This window comes from Pristiophorus japonicus, chromosome 5, assembly GCF_044704955.1.
Source record: "Pristiophorus japonicus isolate sPriJap1 chromosome 5, sPriJap1.hap1, whole genome shotgun sequence".
NCBI classification, from domain to species: domain Eukaryota; kingdom Metazoa; phylum Chordata; class Chondrichthyes; family Pristiophoridae; genus Pristiophorus; species Pristiophorus japonicus.
This window is the reverse complement of record NC_091981.1, coordinates 229,589,848-229,610,212: the sequence shown is the minus strand read 5'-3', so window position 1 is coordinate 229,610,212 and position 20,365 is coordinate 229,589,848. Positions and strand designations below refer to the sequence as shown.

Below are 20,365 nucleotides of genomic sequence, written 5' to 3'. Positions count from 1 at the left end.
TTCCAATTGTCACAGGACAGAGAGTGGAGAGCATCAGTTCCAACTGTCACAGGAGAGGAGAGTGGAGAGCATCAGTTCAAACTGTCACAGGACAGAGAGTGGAGAGCACCAGTTCCAACTGTCACAGGACACAGAGTGAAGAGCACCAGTTCCAACTGTCACAGGACAGAGAGTGGAGAGCATCAGTTCAAACTGTCACAGGATGGGAGAGTGGAGAGCACCAGTTCCAATTGTCACAGGATGGGAGAGTGGAGAGCACCAGTTCCAACTGTCACAGGACAGAGAGTGGAGAGCACCAGTTCAAACTGTCACAAGACGGGAGAGTGGAGAGCATCAGTTCCAACTGTCACAGGACGGGAGAGTGGAGAGCATCAGTTCCAACTGTCACAAGACGGGAGAGTGGAGAGCACCAGTTCCAACTGTCGCAGGAGAGAGAGTGGAGAGCGTCAGTTCAAACTGTCGCAGGAGAGAGAGTGGAGAGCACCAGTTCAAACTGTCACAGGAGAGAGAGTGGAGAGCACCAGTTCCAACTGTCACAGGACAGAGAGTGGAGAGCACCAGTTCCAACTGTCACAGGACAGGAGAGTGGAGAGCATCAGTTCAAACTGTCACAGGACGGGAGAGTGGAGAGCATCAGTTCAAACTGTCACAGGAGAGAGAGTGGAGAGCATCAGTTCAAACTGTCACAGGAGAGGAGAGTGGAGAGCACAGTTCCAACTGTCACAGGACGGGAGAGTGGAGAGCATCAGTTCAAACTGTCACAGGACGGGAGAGTGGAGAGCACCAGTTCAAACTATCACAGGAGAGGAGAGTGGAGAGCATCAGTTCAAACTGTCACAGGACGGGAGAGTGGAGAGCATCAGTTCAAACTGTCACCGAACAGAGAGTGGAGAGCATCAGTTCCAACTGTCACAGGAGAGGAGAGTGGAGAGCATCAGTTCAAACTGTCACAGGACAGAGAGTGGAGAGCACCAGTTCCAACTGTCACAGGACAGAGAGTGGAGAGCATCAGTTCAAACTGTCACAGGAGAGGAGAGTGGAGAGCATCAGTTCAAACTGTCACAGGACAGAGAGTGGAGAGCACCAGTTCAAACTGTCACAGGATGGGAGAGTGGAGAGCACCAGTTCCAACTGTCACAGGAGAGGAGAGTGGAGAGCATCAGTTCAAACTGTCACAGGACAGAGAGTGGAGAGCACCAGTTCCAACTGTCACAGGACAGAGAGTGGAGAGCATCAGTTCAAACTGTCACAGGACAGAGAGTGGAGAGCACCAGTTCAAACTGTCACAGGATGGGAGAGTGGAGAGCACCAGTTCCAACTGTCACAGGACAGGAGAGTGGAGAGCATCAGTTCAAACTGTCACAGGACGGGAGAGTGGAGAGCATCAGTTCAAACTGTCACAGGAGAGAGAGTGGAGAGCATCAGTTCAAACTGTCACAGGAGAGGAGAGTGGAGAGCATCAGTTCAAACTGCACAGGACAGAGAGTGGAGAGCACCAGTTCCAACTGTCACAGGACAGAGAGTGGAGAGCATCAGTTCAAACTGTCACAGGAGAGGAGAGTGGAGAGCATCAGTTCAAACTGTCACAGGACAGAGAGTGGAGAGCACCAGTTCAAACTGTCACAGGATGGGAGAGTGGAGAGCACCAGTTCCAACTGTCACAGGAGAGGAGAGTGGAGAGCATCAGTTCAAACTGTCACAGGACAGAGAGTGGAGAGCACCAGTTCCAACTGTCACAGGAGAGGAGAGTGAAGAGCATCAGTTCAAACTGTCACAGGACAGAGAGTGGAGAGCACCAGTTCCAACTGTCACAGGACAGAGAGTGAAGAGCACCAGTTCCAACTGTCACAGGACAGAGAGTGGAGAGCATCAGTTCAAACTGTCACAGGACAGAGAGTGGAGAGCACCTTTTCAAACTGTCACAGGATGGGAGAGTGGAGAGCACCAGTTCCAACTGTCACAGGAGAGGAGAGTGGTGAGCATCAGTTCAAACTGTCACAGGACAGAGAGTGGAGAGCACCAGTTCCAACTGTCACAGGACAGAGAGTGGAGAGCATCAGTTCAAACTGTCACAGGAGAGGAGAGTGAAGAGCATCAGTTCAAACTGTCACCGAACAAAGAGTGGAGAGCATCAGTTCCAACTGTCACAGGAGAGGAGAGTGGAGAGCATCAGTTCAAACTGTCACAGGACAGAGAGTGGAGAGCACCAGTTCCAACTGTCACAGGACAGAGAGTGGAGAGCATCAGTTCAAACTGTCACAGGAGAGGAGAGTGAAGAGCATCAGTTCAAACTGTCACAGGACAGAGAGTAGAGAGCACCAGTTCCAACTGTCACAAGACAGAGAGTGAAGAGCACCAGTTCAAACTGTCACAGGATGGGAGAGTGGAGAGCACCAGTTCCAATTGTCACAGGATGGGAGAGTGGAGAGCACCAGTTCCAACTGTCACAGGAGAGGAGAGTGGAGAGCATCAGTTCAAACTGTCACAGGACAGAGAGTGGAGAGCACCAGTTCCAACTGTCACAGGATGGGAGAGTGGAGAGCACCAGTTCAAACTGTCACAGGACAGAGAGTGGAGAGCATCAGTTCAAACTGTCACAGGACGGGAGAGTGGAGAGCACCAGTTCCAACTGTCACAGGACAGAGAGTGGAGAGCATCAGTTCGAACTGTCACAGGACGGGAGAGTGGAGAGCATCAGTTCCAACTGTCACAAGACGGGAGAGTGGAGAGCACCAGTTCCAACTGTCGCAGGAGAGAGAGTGAAGAGCGTCAGTTCAAACTGTCACAGGAGAGAGAGTGGAGAGCACCAGTTCCAACTGTCACAGGAGAGAGAGTGGAGAGTAACAGTTCCAACTGTCACAGGAGAGAGAGTGGAGAGCACCAGTTCCAACTGTCACAGGATGGGAGAGTGGAGAGCACCAGTTCCAACTGTCACAGGACAGAGAGTGGAGAGCACCAGTTCCAACTGTCACAGGATGGGAGAGTGGAGAGCACCAGTTCCAACTGTCACAGGACAGAGAGTGAAGGGCACCAGTTCCAACTGTCACAGGACAGAGAGTGGAGAGCATCAGTTCAAACTGTCACAGGATGGGAGAGTGGAGAGCACCAGTTCCAATTGTCACAGGATGGGAGAGTGGAGAGCACCAGTTCCAACTGTCACAGGATGGGAGAGTGGAGAGCACCAGTTCCAACTGTCACAGGATGGGAGAGTGGAGAGCACCAGTTCCAACTGTCACAGGATGGGAGAGTGGAGAGCACTAGTTCCAACTGTCACAGGACAGAGAGTGGAGAGCACCAGTTCAAACTGTCACAAGACGGGAGAGTGGAGAGCATCAGTTCCAACTGTCACAGGACGGGAGAGTGGAGAGCATCAGTTCCAACTGTCACAAGACGGGAGAGTGGAGAGCACCAGTTCCAACTGTCGCAGGAGAGAGAGTGGAGAGCGTCAGTTCAAACTGTCGCAGGAGAGAGAGTGGAGAGCACCAGTTCCAACTGTCACAGGAGAGAGAGTGGAGAGCACCAGTTCCAACTGTCACAGGACAGAGAGTGGAGAGCACCAGTTCCAACTGTCACAGGACAGGAGAGTGGAGAGCATCAGTTCAAACTGTCACAGGACGGGAGAGTGGAGAGCATCAGTTCAAACTGTCACAGGAGAGAGAGTGGAGAGCATCAGTTCAAACTGTCACAGGAGAGGAGAGTGGAGAGCACAGTTCCAACTGTCACAGGACGGGAGAGTGGAGAGCATCAGTTCAAACTGTCACAGGACGGGAGAGTGGAGAGCACCAGTTCAAACTGTCACAGGAGAGGAGAGTGGAGAGCATCAGTTCAAACTGTCACAGAACGGGAGAGTGGAGAGCATCAGTTCAAACTGTCACCGAACAGAGAGTGGAGAGCATCAGTTCCAACTGTCACAGGACAGAGAGTGGAGAGCATCAGTTCAAACTGTCACAGGAGAGGAGAGTGGAGAGCACCAGTTCCCACTGTCACAGGACGGGAGAGTGGAGAGCATCAGTTCAAACTGTCACAGGACGGGAGAGTGGTGAGCACCAGTTCAAACTGTCACAGGAGAGGAGAGTGGAGAGCATCAGTTCAAACTGTCACAGGAGAGAGAGTGGAGAGCATCAGTTCAAACTGTCACAGGAGAGGAGAGTGGAGAGCATCAGTTCAAACTGTCACAGGAGAGAGAGTGGAGAGCACCAGTTCCAACTGTCACAGGACAGGAGAGTGGAGAGCACCAGTTCCAACTGTCACAGGACAGGAGAGTGGAGAGCATCAGTTCAAACTGTCACAGGACGGGAGAGTGGAGAGCATCAGTACAAACTGTCACAGGAGAGAGCGTGGAGAGCATCAGTTCCAACTGTCACAGGACGGGAGAGTGGAGAGCATCAGTTCAAACTGTCACAGGAGCGGAGAGTGGAGAGCATCAGTTCAAACTGTCACAGGACAGAGAGTGGAGAGCACCAGTTCAAACTGTCACAGGACAGAGAGTGGAGAGCATCAGTTCAAACTGTCACAGGAGAGGAGAGTGAAGAGCATCAGTTCAAACTGTCACAGGACAGAGTGGAGAGCACTAGTTCCAACTGTCACAGGACAGAGAGTGAAGAGCACCAGTTCCAACTGTCACAGGACAGAGAGTGGAGAGCATCAGTTCAAACTGTCACAGGATGGGAGAGTGGAGAGCACCAGTTCCAATTGTCACAGGATGGGAGAGTGGGGAGCACCATTTCCAACTGTCACAGGAGAGGAGAGTGGAGAGCATCAGTTCAAACTGTCACAGGACAGAGAGTGGAGAGCACCAGTTCCAACTGTCACAGGATGGGAGAGTGGAGAGCACCAGTTCAAACTGTCACAGGACAGAGAGTGGAGAGCATCAGTTCAAACTGTCACAGGACGGGAGAGTGGAGAGCACCAGTTCCAACTGTCACAGGACAGAGAGTGGAGAGCATCAGTTCCAACTGTCACAGGACGGGAGAGTGGAGAGCATCAGTTCCAACTGTCACAAGACGGGAGAGTCGAGAGCACCAGTTCCAACTGTCGCAGGAGAGAGAGTGGAGAGCGTCAGTTCAAACTGTCGCAGGAGAGAGAGTGGAGAGCACCAGTTCCAACTGTCACAGGACAGAGAGTGGAGAGCACCAGTTCCAACTGTCACAGGATGGGAGAGTGGAGAGCATCAGTTCCAACTATCACAGGAGCATCCAGTCTTGCCCCGGTAATTGCCCCCAAAGGAAGTGGAGTGTGGGAAATTGCACTCCGCTTCCGTTGAGGGGTTGTAAGGCAAATTCTGCGGCGGGAGCAGGACTTCCACGCTGGGGGCTAAAATTCCCTGCCCCAGAAGGTTACCGCCCCCAAGATGGGAGCCTGTGGGAGGCAGAGGGAAGTTGAGGGGAGACGGGGGTGGAGGATGGAGGGGAGAGTGGTGGAGGTGGGGGGGCGGAGAAACCCAGGGTGGGGGACAGGAGGGGCCACATTGCAGCGGAGGTCTGGGGGGGGGGCGAAGTGTGTTGGAGGAGCGGGCCTGGGGGCTCTGTGCCTCGGTGCGGGGAGTGATCAGAGTGGGGTGGACGGGTTGACTGCGCAGGTGGCGGTTGGTGGATGTGGTGTGGTTGGCATCGCAGGGGCGTGGCTCCGGGGTGGCCGGGGCTGGGGGCTCGACATCCGGAGGTGTTCGACATTTGGGAAGGATTCTGACGGGACGGGGCGGGTTGGGTGCGGGGGGGAGTGATCCCGGTGTTGGGTGGGTCTGGAGCCGGGGTTGGGGGCACCCTCTTGGGATGGGGGGTGGGCTGTATGGGGCTGGGATTGGGAGAGACTTCTTCACTCGTGGAGTTGTTGGCCTGTGGGGTTCCCTGTCGCGGAGAGTTGTTGATGCCAGTTCATTGGATGTGTTCGGGAGGGAGTTGGATGTGGTCCTTGCGGTTGGGGGGGGGTCGGGGGGGGTGTGGAGGGGGTGTGTGGGGAAGGTGCTGGGATGGGTGATCAGCCATGATCTTGTTGAATGGCGGTGCAGGCTCGAAGGGCCTAATGGCCTACTCCTGCACCTATTTTCTATGTTTCTATGTTTCTAAACCTCTCCACCTCTCTACCTCTTTCCTCCTTTAAGATGCTCCTTAAAACCTATCTCTTTGACCAAGCTTTTGGTCATCTGCCGTAATTTCTTCTTAGTGGCTTGGTGTCAAATTTATTTGTTTTGTCTTATAACACAGCTGTGAAGCACCTTGGGACGTTTTACTACATTAAAGTTGCTATAATAAGTACGTTGTTGTTGTAGTTAGTTATGGCTGTACCAGTGAAGTTTTTATTCCTCAAGGGAATGTATGTTTGTTGAGAATTATAAATTATTACTTTAAGGGTTTGTCATTGCTTATCTACCGTCATTTCTTATCTAATTTCCCAAACTATCTCAGCCAACTGGCCCCATATAATTCCGTAATGGACTTTGTTTAAATTTAAAACACTAGTTTCGGACTTAACCACATCACTCTCAAACTTAACATGAAATTCTATCATTTATGATCCCTCTTCTCTAGAGAATCCTTTACTATAAGATTACTAATTACACAATACTAGATCGACAATAGTCTATTCCCTAGTTAGTATCTCGGCATATTGTTCTTGAAAACATTCCACGTACTCCTTCTCCAAGCTACTTTTGCCAATGTGGTTTGCCCAGTCTATATGAAGATTATATTTTCCCACAATTATTGCTACATGCTCCTCTAATTTCTTGATTTATACTCTGCCCAACACTTTGAATACTGTTAGGGGGCCTATAAACCATTCCTGGCATTGTTTTCTGCCCTTTGTCTTTTCTTAGCTCCACCCATAATGATTCCACACCCTGATTTTCTGGGCTCAGGTCGTTTCTCTCTACAGCCTTTATATCATTCTTTATTATCAGGGCTATCCCATCTCCTTTTCCATTTTTGCCTATGTTTTCTAAAAGTCAAGTATCCTGAAATATTTAGCGCGTGGCCTGTGGTTAGTGCCCAGGGCTGCTGTGCGACTGACGATGAAGTCATCAGTGTGCGCCGCCAACTTTCCACCCCGCAGCGATATTGCCTCATGCCCCGCGTGGCTGGTGCGAGCGGTGTCAGTGCCAGTCTCGCGGGTCATGAACTAGGTCGAATATCCTTTTTAAAATCGGGTGTCCAGGACCATATCTTCCATATAAGGTCCAAAAGTCTGAGAAGAATTCATAGCTATTATTCCCAATTAAATCATAAACTGACCCTATTGCAAGCAATGAAAGGCAGGACAATGCAACTAACAGTTGCCATCTTGTTATGTTGGTAATAAGGAGCTAACGGCGCTTAGAGGCCGAAACAGCCAAGTTGTAAAAATCAGCAGATTATTGCTCCACCAAATTGTAATGGTTTAATGCTTGTTCATCATTCACACTCAAGACAGAAATAAAATCCATGTGAATAGAGATAAAAGATAATAAAAGATCAAGGACACTAATCGGGCTAGTCTACAGACCACCTAATAGTGGAACGGAGGAGGAGGGAGAAATACGCAAAAAAATTAGGAAAATAAGTAAAAAACATAGAATAATAATCATGGGGGATTTCAATTACCCTGATATTAATTGGACAGAAGAGGTAGCTAAGGGGATAAGGCAATAGAGTTCCTATATTGTATGCAGGACTGCTTTCGAACTAAATATGTAAAAAGCCCAACAAGGAAGGATTCACTATTGGATCTAATAATGAGCGAGGTGGGGAGGAACGAGGTGGGGAGGAGCGAAGGGATGAGGTCGAGAGGAGCGAGGTCGGGAGGAGCGAGGTCGGGAGGAGCGAAGGGATGAGGTCGAGAGGAGCGAGGTCGGGAGGAGCGAGGTCGGGAGGAGCGAAGGGATGAGGTCGAGAGGAGCGAGGTCGGGAGGAGCGAGGTCGGGAGGAGCGAGGTCGAGAGGAGCGAGGTGGGGAGGAGCGAGGTCGAGAGGAGCGAAGGGATGAGGTCGAGAGGAGCGAGGTGGGGAGGAGCGAGGTGGGCAGGAGCGAGGTTGAGAGGAGCAAGGTCGAGAGGAGCGAGGTCGGGAGAAGCGAAGGAGCGAGGTCGGGAAGAGCGAGGTGGGGAGGAGCGAGGTGGGGAGAAGCGAGGTGGGAGGAGCGAGGTGGAGAGGAGCGAGGTGGAGAGGAGCGAGGTGGGGAGGAGCGAGGTGGGGAGGAGCGAAGGGGGGAGGAGCGAAGGGGGGAGGTCGGGAGGAGCGAGGTGGAGAGGAGCGAGGTGGAGAGGAGCGAGGTGGAGAGGAGCGAGGTGGGGAGGAGCGAGGTGGAGAGGAGCGAGGTGGGAGGAGCGAGGTGGAGAGGAGCGAGGTGGAGAGGAGCGAGGTGGGGAGGAGCGAGGTGGAGAGGAGCGAGGTGGAGAGGAGCGAGGTGGGGAGGAGCGAGGTGGAGAGGAGCGAGGTGGGAGGAGCGAGGTGGAGAGGAGCGAAAGGGGGAGGTCGGGAGGAGCGAAGGGGGGAGGAGCGAGGTCGGGAGGAGCGAGGTGGAGAGGAGCGAGGTGGGGAGGAGCGAGGTGGAGAGGAGCGAGGTGGGAGGAGCGAGGTGGAGAGGAGCGAGGTGGAGAGGAGCGAGGTGGGAGGAGCGAGGTGGAGAGGAGCGAGGTGGAGAGGAGCGAGGTGGGGAGGAGCGAGGTCGGGAGGAGCGAGGTGGAGAGGAGCGAGGTGGGAGGAGCGAGGTGGAGAGGAGCGAGGTGGGAGGAGCGAAGGGGGGAGGAGCGAGGTCGGGAGGAGCGAGGTGGAGAGGAGCGAGGTGGAGAGGAGCGAGGTGGGGAGGAGCGAGGTGGGGAGGAGCGAGGTGGAGAGGAGCGAGGTGGAGAGGAGCGAAGGGGGGAGGTCGGGAGGAGCGAAGGGGGGAGGTCGGGAGGAGCGAGGTCGGGAGGAGCGAAGGGGCGAGGTCGGGAGGAGCGAAGCGGGGAGGTCGGGAGGAGCGAGGTCGGGAGGAGCGAGGTCGGGAGGAGCGAAGGGGGGAGGTCGGGAGGAGCGAGGTCGGGAGGAGCGAGGTCGGGAGGAGCGAGGTCGGGAGGAGCGAGGTCGGGAGGAGCGAAGGGGGGAGGTCGGGAGGAGCGAGGTCGGGAGGAGCGAGGTCGGGAGGAGCGAGGTCGGGAGGAGCGAAGGGGCGAGGTCGGGAGGAGCGAAGGGGGGAGGAGCGAAGGGGCGAGGTCGGGAGGAGCGAGGTCGGGAGGAGCGAAGGGGGGAGGAGCGAAGGGACGAGGTCGGGAGGAGCGAAGGGGGGAGGTCGGGAGGAGCGAAGGGGGGAGGTCGGGAGGAGCGAAGGGGGGAGGTCGGGAGGAGCGAAGGGGGGAGGTCGGGAGGAGCGAGGTCGGGAGGAGCGAGGTCGGGAGGAGCGAAGGGGCGAGGTCGGGAGGAGCGAGGTCGGGAGGAGCGAGGTCGGGAGGAGCGAAGGGGCGAGGTCGGGAGGAGCGAGGTCGGGAGGAGCGAGGTCGGGAGGAGCGAAGGGGCGAGGTCGGGAGGAGCGAAGGGGCGAGGTCGGGGCCCAGGAGTAGTGCAGTGTAGACCAGCAGCGAGGTCGGGGCCCAGGAGTAGTGCAGTGTAGACCAGCAGCGAGGTCGGGGCCGAGGGGTGGTGCAGCGCAGGCCAGCAGAGAGGTTGGAAGGCCTACACTGCATTCTTTGAAACCCAGGGAGAGAGGACCTGTGGGAAGGAGGGAGGGTGACAGTAGGAATATGTGTGTGTGTGTGTGTGCTAGGCTCATGCAGCAGAGCCTGGTCTCCAACCATCTTGGATCCCCTTGTCAGTGGACCAAGAACTTGCTCTGTCAAGCCCATGTGGTAGCAACGACCACCCACGTTAAAAGAATTCATGCACAGGCATCTTCCACCCTTTAAAATTAAGTTCGGGACCTGGAACGTCAGGTCCCTCATGGACAGCCCCAACAGCGACAGATCGAACACCTGAGAACTCATTTTAGTGTGGTAGCAAGTCATCTTCGACTCCGAGGGACTGCGTAAGAAGAAGAACTAGTAATGGGGAATGAACCAGAGCAGATAAGAGAAGTAAAAGTAGGGGAACATCTCGGCATTAGTGACCATAATATAAAATTCCTTAAGATAATAATTGAGAAGAACATAAGTATGACGAAAGCCAGGATAATAGATTGGAGAAAAGCTGATTTTGAGAGGCTGAGAATAGAACTTGGGAAAATAAAATGGAGAATATTGGCAAACAATGATATAACACAGCAATGGGAAGCATGTAAAATGGTATTCAACAGAGTCCGAGAATAAAATGTTCCACTAAAAAACAAGAACAAGCTAAACATTAATGATACTCCATGGATGAATAAAGCCATAAGTGAAATATTGAGGGTAAGGAAAGAGATGTATATTAAGTATATGGATAGCAGGGGAGAGCATGATAAGGGAGAATATGAAGAGATTAGGAGAGAAGTCAAAAATCAATTAAAAAGACAAATAGGAACTATTAAATTGAATTATCAAGGTACTTAAAACTAAAATAGTTAAATATTTTACAGATACTTGATTAAAAAACGGAAGTTTGGGATAGAAGTAGGACCACTAAGGGGTGGATAGAATAATGTCACAGACAGCGATAAAGAGATATTAAATAATTACTTTGATTCAGTATTACCAGGGAGGTAGAACATGACATTGGAAGATGAGATTATTAATAAGATAACTGCATTTAAAATAAAAAGAGGAGATATATTAAATAAACTAATCAAACTCAAATAGGATGAAACCGCTTGCCCAGATGGACTACATTTTAAAATAATCTATGGAGGAGATAGCAGAGGCATTACTACACATATTTAATAACTCGTTAGAACAAGGTGTAGTGCCAGAGGACTGACGGATAGCTAACGCAATATCTATATTTAAGAAGGGAGATAGAACATGTTCAGGGAACTATAGACCAGTCAGCTGAACATCGGTGGTAAGAATAATAATGGAATCCCTACTAAAGGAGAAAATAGAAAAACATCTAGAAATAAAAAATATAATAACGAATAGTCAGCATGGAATTCAAAATGGAAAGTTTTGCTTGACCAACTTCATTTAATTTTTTGAAGGGGTAACAGGTAATGTAGTAAATATCATTTATCAAGATTTTCAAAAGGCTTTTATAAATTACCACATAAAAGACCAATGAACAAGCTCAGGGAATGTAGGGTCGGGGATAAGTAGCAGACTGGATAGCTAGCTGGCTTCAAGACAGAAAGAAAGCAAAGGGTAGGTTTAAAGGGTAGCTATTCAGAGTGGCAGAAGGTGGGTAGTGGTGTTCCACAAGGATCAGTGCTGGGACCACTGTTGTTCACAACTTATATTAACGATTTAGACTTTGAAATCAAAAACACTTTCTAAATTTGTGGATGACACCAAATTTGGGAGGGGGGGGGTGATATTCAATAGTGAGGAGGACGACAACAAATTACAGGAAGACATTAATAAACTTGCAGAATGGGCATATAATTGACAAATGAATTTCAACACAGATAAATGTGAGGTGTTACATTTTGGTAGGAAGAATAAATAGGTCACTTATTACTTGAAGGGTGTGAGTCTGGGTGGGGTAGAGGAACAAAAAGGATCGGAGTACAAATACACAAATCACTGAAAGTAGCAACACAGGTGAAGGCGGCCAATAACAAGCAAACCAAGCACTAGAGTTTATTTCTAGAGGGATAGAATTGAAAAGTAGGGAAGTTATGCTAAACCTGTATTGAACCTTGGTTCGATCACACTTGGAGTACTGCATACAATTCTGGTTGCCATATTATAAAAAGGATATAGAGGCACTAGAGAAAGTGCAGAGAAGATTTCTAAGGATGATACCAGAAATGTGAGGGTATACATATCAGGAAAGGATGAACAAGCTGGGTCTCTTTTCTCATGAGAGGTGACCCAATAGAGGTCTTTAAAATTCTGAAAGGTTTTGACAGAGAATGTTTCCACTTGTGGGGAAGAGCATAACTAGAGGCCATCAATATAAGATAATCACCAAGAAATTAAATAGGGAATTCAGAAGGAACTTTTTTACCCAGAGTGGTAAGAATGTGGAACTCGCTACCACAGGGATTGAATGAAGCAAACAGTATAGATGCATTTAAGGCAGGGTTAGATAAGCATAGGAGCGAGATGGGAATAGAGAGATATGCTGATAGAGTTAGATGAGGAAAGACAGCTCGAATGGAGCATAAACTCTTGCATAGACTGGATGGGCCAAATGGCTTGTTTTTGTGCTGTATATTCTACATAATGTAAATACTCATTCATCACTATTGATGACATTGGCTTTGTTAATTTCTGCTTTTGAATTATTATGAGGCAATTTGTGCCCCCTTTTATTCTCTGATTTTGCCCTTTCTTTATCCACCTGGCATGACACCTTTGTAGCTGAGAATGTGGACACAGGTCTATTCCCAGGCCTCCACCAGCTGCTAGGGGATGCCAGGTGCCAACCATGTGATTTTCTCTCTGATATTCCATTCCACATGTTGAGAGATGCCAGTCTTCGCTTAGCACTTTTGTGCTCAAAGCATCCAAATTGGGATCTAAGCAGTGAGGCACACCGCAATGATCCTGTTCTGTGGCACTGAGAATTAGCAATATTTGGCCCCACAGTGTCCCCCAAGGGGATTTATGGAGGACTAGATACAGCTCCAGAATTTGACATATTGGCAGAGCAGAGAAGTGGCATTCTCTACTTACTGCACGATATTGTTCTGTGTTAGTTATGTTGGTCAAATCATTCATAATAGTCATAAAGACGTCTACAACCTGAAGCATCCTACTTTCCCAGGAGGAGAAAACTATGGACTGGCAAGTAGCATCTCTGGGTAAATAGAAACTTATAAAGCAGGCACAACAATAACATTTCCTTTGGTGTAAATAGCTCTTACCTTCCAGTTGTGAAGGTGCCTCAGTTAGTTCAATAACTGTAAAGAAGAAATGTTGGTTATTATTCAATAAATTCTGCAACAAATTTCTTTAGGAGGCCATTCTACCGCTTAACTTACTTTTTGGCATTTTGCAAATATAGGATTTATAAGTAGTACATGGAGCATTGTTCCAGTAGCTTGACTCTGAGTACATTTCAACACAGTCTTCATTTTTATGATCTGAAGGTTCTCCTTTATTCCAGTTCACAAAGTCCACCACATTGTTGTCTATCCATAACCAATTACCTGAAATGAGAAAATAAATAGTTAACATGAATAGAATGTCTGGACTTTTTTCATGCCATGAAGGTGCCATTTTGAATTCAACAACAACTTGCATTTATATAGCACCTTTTACATAATAAAACATCCCAAGGCACGTCACAGGAGCGTTATCAAATGGAATTTAACACCGAGCCACATCAGGAGATATTAAAACAGGTTGGTTAAAGAGGTAGGTTTATAGGAGGTCTTCAAGGAGGAGAAAGAGGTAGAGAGGCAGAGAGACTATTTCTAGAGCCTAGGGCCCAGGCAGCTGAATGAATGGCCGCCACTGGTGGATCGATTAAAATCGGGAATGCGCAAGAGGTCAGAATTGGAGGGGTGCAAAGATCTCGGATGGTTGTAGGGCTGGAGGAGGTTGCTGAGATGGGGGAGGCAAGACCATCAAGGGATTTGAAAGAAGGATGAGAATTAAAACATTTATGGCTCGAAATTCCGTATCGCCTCGTTTGGGGCGCTTCCTTTAGAAAAGTTGTAAGATTAGCGCCAATCAATCTGCACGCTCGTGAAATTGAGTCTCTGCACTGAAAGAATGCAGGGGGAACATTAAATCAGGTGCTAATGGCCTAGATGAGTGGCGTTAGGCTCCAAGCGGTGACGCAAATGAGGTGTTGAATAATCGCTGCATTGGCGAAGGCGCCTTCCTGCCATTAAAGGTGAGGGTGACTGGAGTCTGCACACCAGCCCCCAATGATTTGGGGAGTGCAGAATGGCGATATGCAATAGGATGAAATGCAAAGCCTTTGACGGTCCACAACACTCCAGGGACTAAGCAGCATTTATCTGGCTGTAGATACATCTTGCGCTCTCTGGCACACATTAATGACCTTTGGAACGGAAGTACTGGGGGCATCCCTTTAAGTAGCGCCCCGGCAGCTGGCTTGTTCATGCCTCTGCTCCCTGTCGCTGTCAGTGTGAGGCGGTAAGGCGGGGGCACGACTGAAGTTTGCAGATCGGGTGCCCAGTGAGCGTTGCATGCTCGTTGCCATCACGATCTGCATGGCGAAAGGTGCCAGTGTGCTAACGGTTATTGCCAGCGCTACAGGGCCTGCGAATGTGACATGCAGCGTGGGATTCACCCCACCATAGCGCTACTGCCTGAGCGCCCCGTTAGCGACCCCCCCTCCCACCCCCACCCACAAGACGCTATGCAGCCGAATTTCTCCCCCTTAGTCTTGCGAGACAAGGAGGCAATGAAGGTCAGTGAGCACAGGGGTGATGGGTGAATGGGACTTTGTGCAGGATACGATATGGGCAGCAGAGCTTTGAATGAGTTCAAGTTCAAGAGAGCTTTACAATAATCGAGTCCAGAGGTAACAAAGACATGGATGTCAGACAAGCAGGAGTGGTCAGGAGAGGTGGTGGTGAGGTAGAGCTGGTTGTTGTCAGTGTACATCTGAAACCCGATGTGTTTTTGGATGATGTCTATGAAGGGAAGCATGTAAATACAAAATAGGAGGGGGACAAGGATAAATCCTTGGAGGACATAGAGTTAACGGTGTGAGAGCAGGAAGAAAAACCATTGCAGGTGATTCTCTGGCTACGACTGAATAGATAAAAATGGAACCATGCAAGGGCAGTCCCATTCAGCTAGACGACAGAAAGAGGCTTTGGAGATGGATGGTATGGTCAGTCATGTCAAAGGCCGCAGATAGGTCGAGAAGAAAAAAAAAAGAAAAAGACTTGGATTTATATAGCACCTTTCATGACCACTAAACATCTCAAAGCACTTTACAGCCAATGAAGTACTTTTGGAGTGTAGTCACTATTGTAATGTAAGAAAGAAGGATGAGGAGGGATAGTTTACCATGGTCACAGTCACATAGGGTGTCATTTGTGACTGTGATAAGTATCATTTCAGTGGTGTGGCAGGGGCGATACCTAATTCGGGACGTTCAAACATGGGAGTTACAGGAAATGGGCACAGGGATTTGGGAGATGACAATACGTTGAAGGAATTTAGAGAGGAAAGGCAAGTTGGAGAGGTGGGAGGGTAGTTTGAAAGGACAGAGGGGTCAAGGGTGGGTTTTTTGAGACAAGATGTGATGTCGGCAGATTTGAAGGGGAGTGGGTCAGTACCTGAGGAGAGGGGACCTTTAATAATGTCTGCTAACAGAGGAGCCAGGAAGGGAATTCGGGTGGTCAGCAGCTTGGTTTTCTACAATGACTAAGTGGGTAAATGCAGCCTCGAGTATGACAGTGAGCCACAGAGACCAGTAAGGGCTCACTGGTCCGTACTGATTTCATTGCTATTGCTGGTTTGAGTTGTTGCAATTGCCCTCTGTATCCCTGGGCTAGTAAGGAATATAATGAGCCAGGGCTTGTCCTCTTGATTGCTATCCAGTGACCCCTGCATCGGTGCAGTCTTTGGGTGAGGGTAACATTGGGCTCAGCTGCAAAGCTCTCCATTGTCAACTAGTCTGTTGACATTGACCACCTAGGTTGCAAATGATGAATAGCCACTTGGAGAAGGTATCAAAGGTTTGCCAGCACCTGCGGGATTATACCCGTGTTAGAGTGTTAACGTTGATCAAACACACATAATAAAAAATAATTCTAAATGCTGGAAATCTGAAACAAATGAAGAGACTGTACCTTGGGGGTTGGGGAGGGGAGAACAAAAATGATGACACAAAATTGTCATTTTGCAAAATTAACAGTAATATATCCAAAAGTATTACATTGTTACAATTTATGGTGAAAATACAGAACTTTGTGAATATTTTTCCAAATATAATAATTGCAATAAAAACCACAGAAAATCAAGCTTCTCACCGTCATGTGCTGAGATTAAAATATTTTCCCACTATTTGGAAACTGATGCATGCGCCCTGAATCCAAGGATACAGATTAAGGGCAATAAGAGATCCAAGTATTAAAAGAAAATAATAAATAAGGGGCTCAATTTTTCCCAGTGATTTGCGCCGTTTTTTTTGGAACAGGCTGCTTTTTTTGGCCTAAGTTAAAAAATCACAGTTTCCCCAAACAATTTGCACCAGTGTAACTCAGTTAGTTACGATTTATTTAGTTACGTTTTTTTCAGCTAAAGGGGGCGTAACCTGCCATCCGCAGCAATTCTGGCCATTTAGGCAGGTTTGGCCAGCTGAGAATTACTTCAGTTCTTCTTTGGCCAGCGTATGTGGCCTCTGTAGAAAAACCTTCTGGAGAGTTAAGGAAATTGGTGCAGGTAAGGAAATCGGCGCAGGTAAGTGCAGCAGATGCTCGGACAGCAACAGCAGGAGAGGTAAGAGAGAGGGGGAGAGAGGGGAGGAAGCTTTTCAGGTATAGTTAGGTGTGGGGACCGGGAGGGAGGAGGCTATTCGGCCTGGGATAGGTGCGGGAACCGGGACCGGGAGGCCATTCGGCCTGGGATAGGTGTGGGGGAGTGGACCGGGAGCCGTTCAGCCTGGGATAGGGACGGAGGAGTGGACCGGCATCGGGAGGAGGGGAGGGTGGGGGGTAATTTTATAATTTAATGGAGATAAGTTGCTGCAATGTATTTTAATGTGTTTGTGAAGTTGCTGCAATGTATTTTAATGTGCTTGTGCAGGTTACTGTGAGCTGGCTGTATATTTCACTTTCCAGCCTCAGCCTGCATTATGTCCCTGATTACCGTGGCAACAGGATCTTTTTGGCGCAGATCAAGGCTCCACCCCCAAAACTAAAGGACAGGTTCGGCTGCGCCAAAATGAAGAAATCAAATGGGGAAACTTAGAACATTTTTTTTGGCATACTTGGGCCCCCAAAAAACAGGTGTAACTCTTCAAGTATGCCAAAAAAAATGCTTTGGGGAAAATTGAGCCCAAAGACTTCCATTCATACCAACTGAGCCAAGCTGGCACTATAATTAAGTGGGTCCCCAATATTCCATCCACAGTGGTTTTAATTTAGCACAATGTGAATTTGGGTGTTTTCCTCCCCACACCTCCAATAGTTCCCTTGTAAAATGCTCCATTTTGAATAGAAAGGGTCTCAGATACTCTGAGTAGGAATGTAATCTGATTGAGCTCCTACCCAGCACTCTGTGATGTGTTATATGCATTCCTGCATATCTGTCCCCTTCAACAGGGTAAGAGTTGCATCTAGCAACCAGTGAGAAATGTTTAACTGAACACTTGGTGCAACCATTCAAATTTTGCTTTCGGAATAACAAATAATGTTTTCTATAATATGCCTGTAACGGTGGTGGAAGTATAAACAATAATAACTTTCAAAAGGGAATTGGATAAACACTTAAAAAGGAAATATTTATTGGGCTATGGGAAAAGAGCAGGGGAGTGGAACTAATTGGTTAGCTCTTTCAAAGAGCCAGCACGGGCACAATGGCCTCCTTCTGTTCTGTCATAGAATCATAGAATGGTTACAGCACAGTAGGAGGCCATTCAGCCCATCAACCCCGTGCCAGCTCTCTGCGAGAGTACTTCAGCTAGTCCCACTCCCCCGCCCTTCCTCCATAGCCCTGCAATTTTTTTTTTCCTTCAGATACTTATCCAATTCCCTTTTCAAAGGCATGATTGAATCTGCCTCCACCGTACTTTCAGGCCGTGCATTCCAGATCATAACCACTCGCTGCGTAAAAATGTTTTTCCTCATGTCACCTTTGGATCTTCTACCAATCATCTTAAATCTGTGTCCTCTGGTTCTTGACCCTTCAGCCAATGGGAACAGTTTGTCTCTATCTACTCTGTCTAGACCCTTGATGATTTTGAACCTTTCTATCAATTCTTCTCTCAATATTCTCTGCGCTATAGAGAACAACCCCAGCCTCTCCAGTCTATCCATGTAACTGAAGTCCCTCATCCCTGAAACCATTCTTGTCAATCTTTTCTGCACCCTCTCTAAAGCCTTCACATCCTTCCCAAAGTGCAGTGCCCAGAATTAGACACAATACTCCAGTTGCGGCCTAACCAATGTTTTATAAATGTTCATCATGCTTTTGTACTCTATGCCTCTATTTATATAGCCAATGATTCCATATGCTTTTTTAACTGCTTTCTCAACCTGTCCTGCTACCTTCAACGATTTGTGCACATGTACCCAAAGGTCTTTTCCCCTGGCTGGGGAGTCTAGATCCAGGGGTCATAGTCTCAGAATAAGGGATCAGCCATTTAGGACTGAGATAAGGATAAATTTCTTCTCTCAGAGGGTTGTGAATCTTTGGAATTCTCTATCCCAGAAGGCTGTGGAAGATCAGTCGTTGAGTATATTCAAGACAGAGATTGATAGATATTTGGATATTAAGACAATCAAGGGATATGGGGATAGTGCAGGAAAGTGGAGTTGAGGTAGAAGATCAACCAGGATCTCATTGAATGGCGGAGCGGGTTCGAGGAGCCGAATAGCTTGTTCCTGCTCCTTATGTTTTTATGTGTCTCTGTTCCTGCACCCCCTTTAGAATTGTATCCTTTAGTTTATATTGCCTCTCCTCGATCTTTCTACAAAATGTATCACTTCACACTTTTCTGCATTAAACTGTAGTTGCCATGTATCCGCTCATTCCACCAGCCTGTCAATGCCCTCTTGAAGTCTATCACTCTCCTCCTCACTGTTCACTATACTTCCAGGTTTTGTTTCATCTGCAAATTTTGAAATAGTGCCCTGTACACATAAGTCCAAATCATTAATATATATCAAGAAAAGCAGTGGTCTCAGTACTGACCCCTGGGGAACACCACTGTATACTTTCCTCCAGTCCGAAAGACAATGGCCCAGAAATCCCGGCCTTCCCAGGTCTGTACGGAGTGTGTACGGACCCGGGAAGGCATCGCAAAAGCCAGTTTTCAGTGCACAATACGCATGCGCTGAAAACCAGCTGTTCCGATCTGGAGCTTGACAGATCACATGCATCTCGACAGCCTGGACATTTGCATGGGTAAGATTGTGGTAGTTATCCATATCTTGCCCAGTGGATGTCCTGAAAACTCTTGCGCCTGATAAAAGCAGGTACATAGCCTACTTTTACAGGTGTAAGAGCTTTAAAAAAGACAAAAACCTAATAAAATAAAATGTAAAAAACACAATTTATTGTTAAAAACCCTCCCCGCTAAGGTAAGTTAATTTTAAACCATAATTTTTTTAAAAATCAGAAAATATTTTTTTTTATAATACATAAATAACTAATTTAAATTATTGTTAAATATGTGGTATGTTTTCTATTTTTTTATTTTTGTTTTGGGTGTTTGGTGGGGTTTCTCAATCATAATAATGCGAACTCCAACTTACCATGTTCCCATTATTATGAATGAGAATGGCCCAGAAATCTCGGTCGGCTGCATCCCGCGAGCAATCGGGTTAAAAAACTTTTAAAAAATGTGCGAGTCGCAGCGCGTGCACGTCAGGACGTGTGCAGGCCTGGAGCTGCAGTCACATGGCTCTGAGCAGCCAATCAGATAAAATATGTTCTCATTCATAATAATGGGAACTCTGTAAGTTGGAGTTCCCATTATTATTGTAAGAGAAATTTGGCATTAGGGGTACCAGCGGGACAAGGGTTAAAGTGCTGGTTCCTGCAATGGCCAATAAGGAGGTAAAAGGCCCCTCATCGGCCTTGTACCAAGGCTCCAGAAGTTATCAATTCAATAATATTCTGACAGGATACGATGTGAGAACCTAAACAGACATTGATGTCCTTGCGAAGAGGCTCGAGGCGACTCAAGGCACCAAGGAAATGTATAACAAATTCCGACCTAATGAAGTCATTCTAGTCACGGCCTAAAGCGGTCACGAGGGTCTTGGCCTGTCAATCCAAAGTAGCACTAATAAGGTAGTCCAATTAGAGAAGTAGCACTGATAAGGTAGTCCAATTAGAAATCTAGGGAGGTCTTGTCCGGGAACAGAGGGGTTTTGAAATGTATAAGAGTTGTATGATTGTGCTGTTCGGAGAACATCTCCACTCACAAGCTACTGTGATAAGAGGTGTTCCCGGACGTTCGTAATAAAGATCGTCATACTTTGCCATCCGTCTCTGTCTGCTAACTTCGAGAATTGCTACGTGGGCTGGGGCGAGCGTCGACCCTCTATATCAGTGGGCCCGCTCGTGGGAGAGGAAGCCTTCCCATCTCCCCCTTACAATTATGAATAAGAAACAGCCCCCAAAACACACAAAACCAATAATAAAAAATAGAAAAAATACACAACAGATTTTAATTAATTTACAT

At 48.2% G+C, this 20,365-nt stretch overlaps 1 protein-coding gene across 2 annotated transcripts in view; it reads right to left on the bottom strand.

Annotated features, from left to right (window-relative positions):
- LOC139264623 (macrophage mannose receptor 1-like) overlaps positions 1 to 20,365 on the bottom strand; it is a 332,729-nt gene that overhangs the window by 44,575 nt on the left and 267,789 nt on the right. For both annotated transcript variants that reach the window (XM_070881368.1, XM_070881367.1), the window contains exons 28-29: positions 13,005 to 13,172; positions 12,888 to 12,923 (exon numbers count right to left, since the gene is read on the bottom strand). In XM_070881368.1, the coding sequence (XP_070737469.1) occupies positions 12,888 to 12,923; positions 13,005 to 13,172 (204 nt within the window). The remainder of the gene's footprint in view (positions 1 to 12,887; positions 12,924 to 13,004; positions 13,173 to 20,365) is intronic.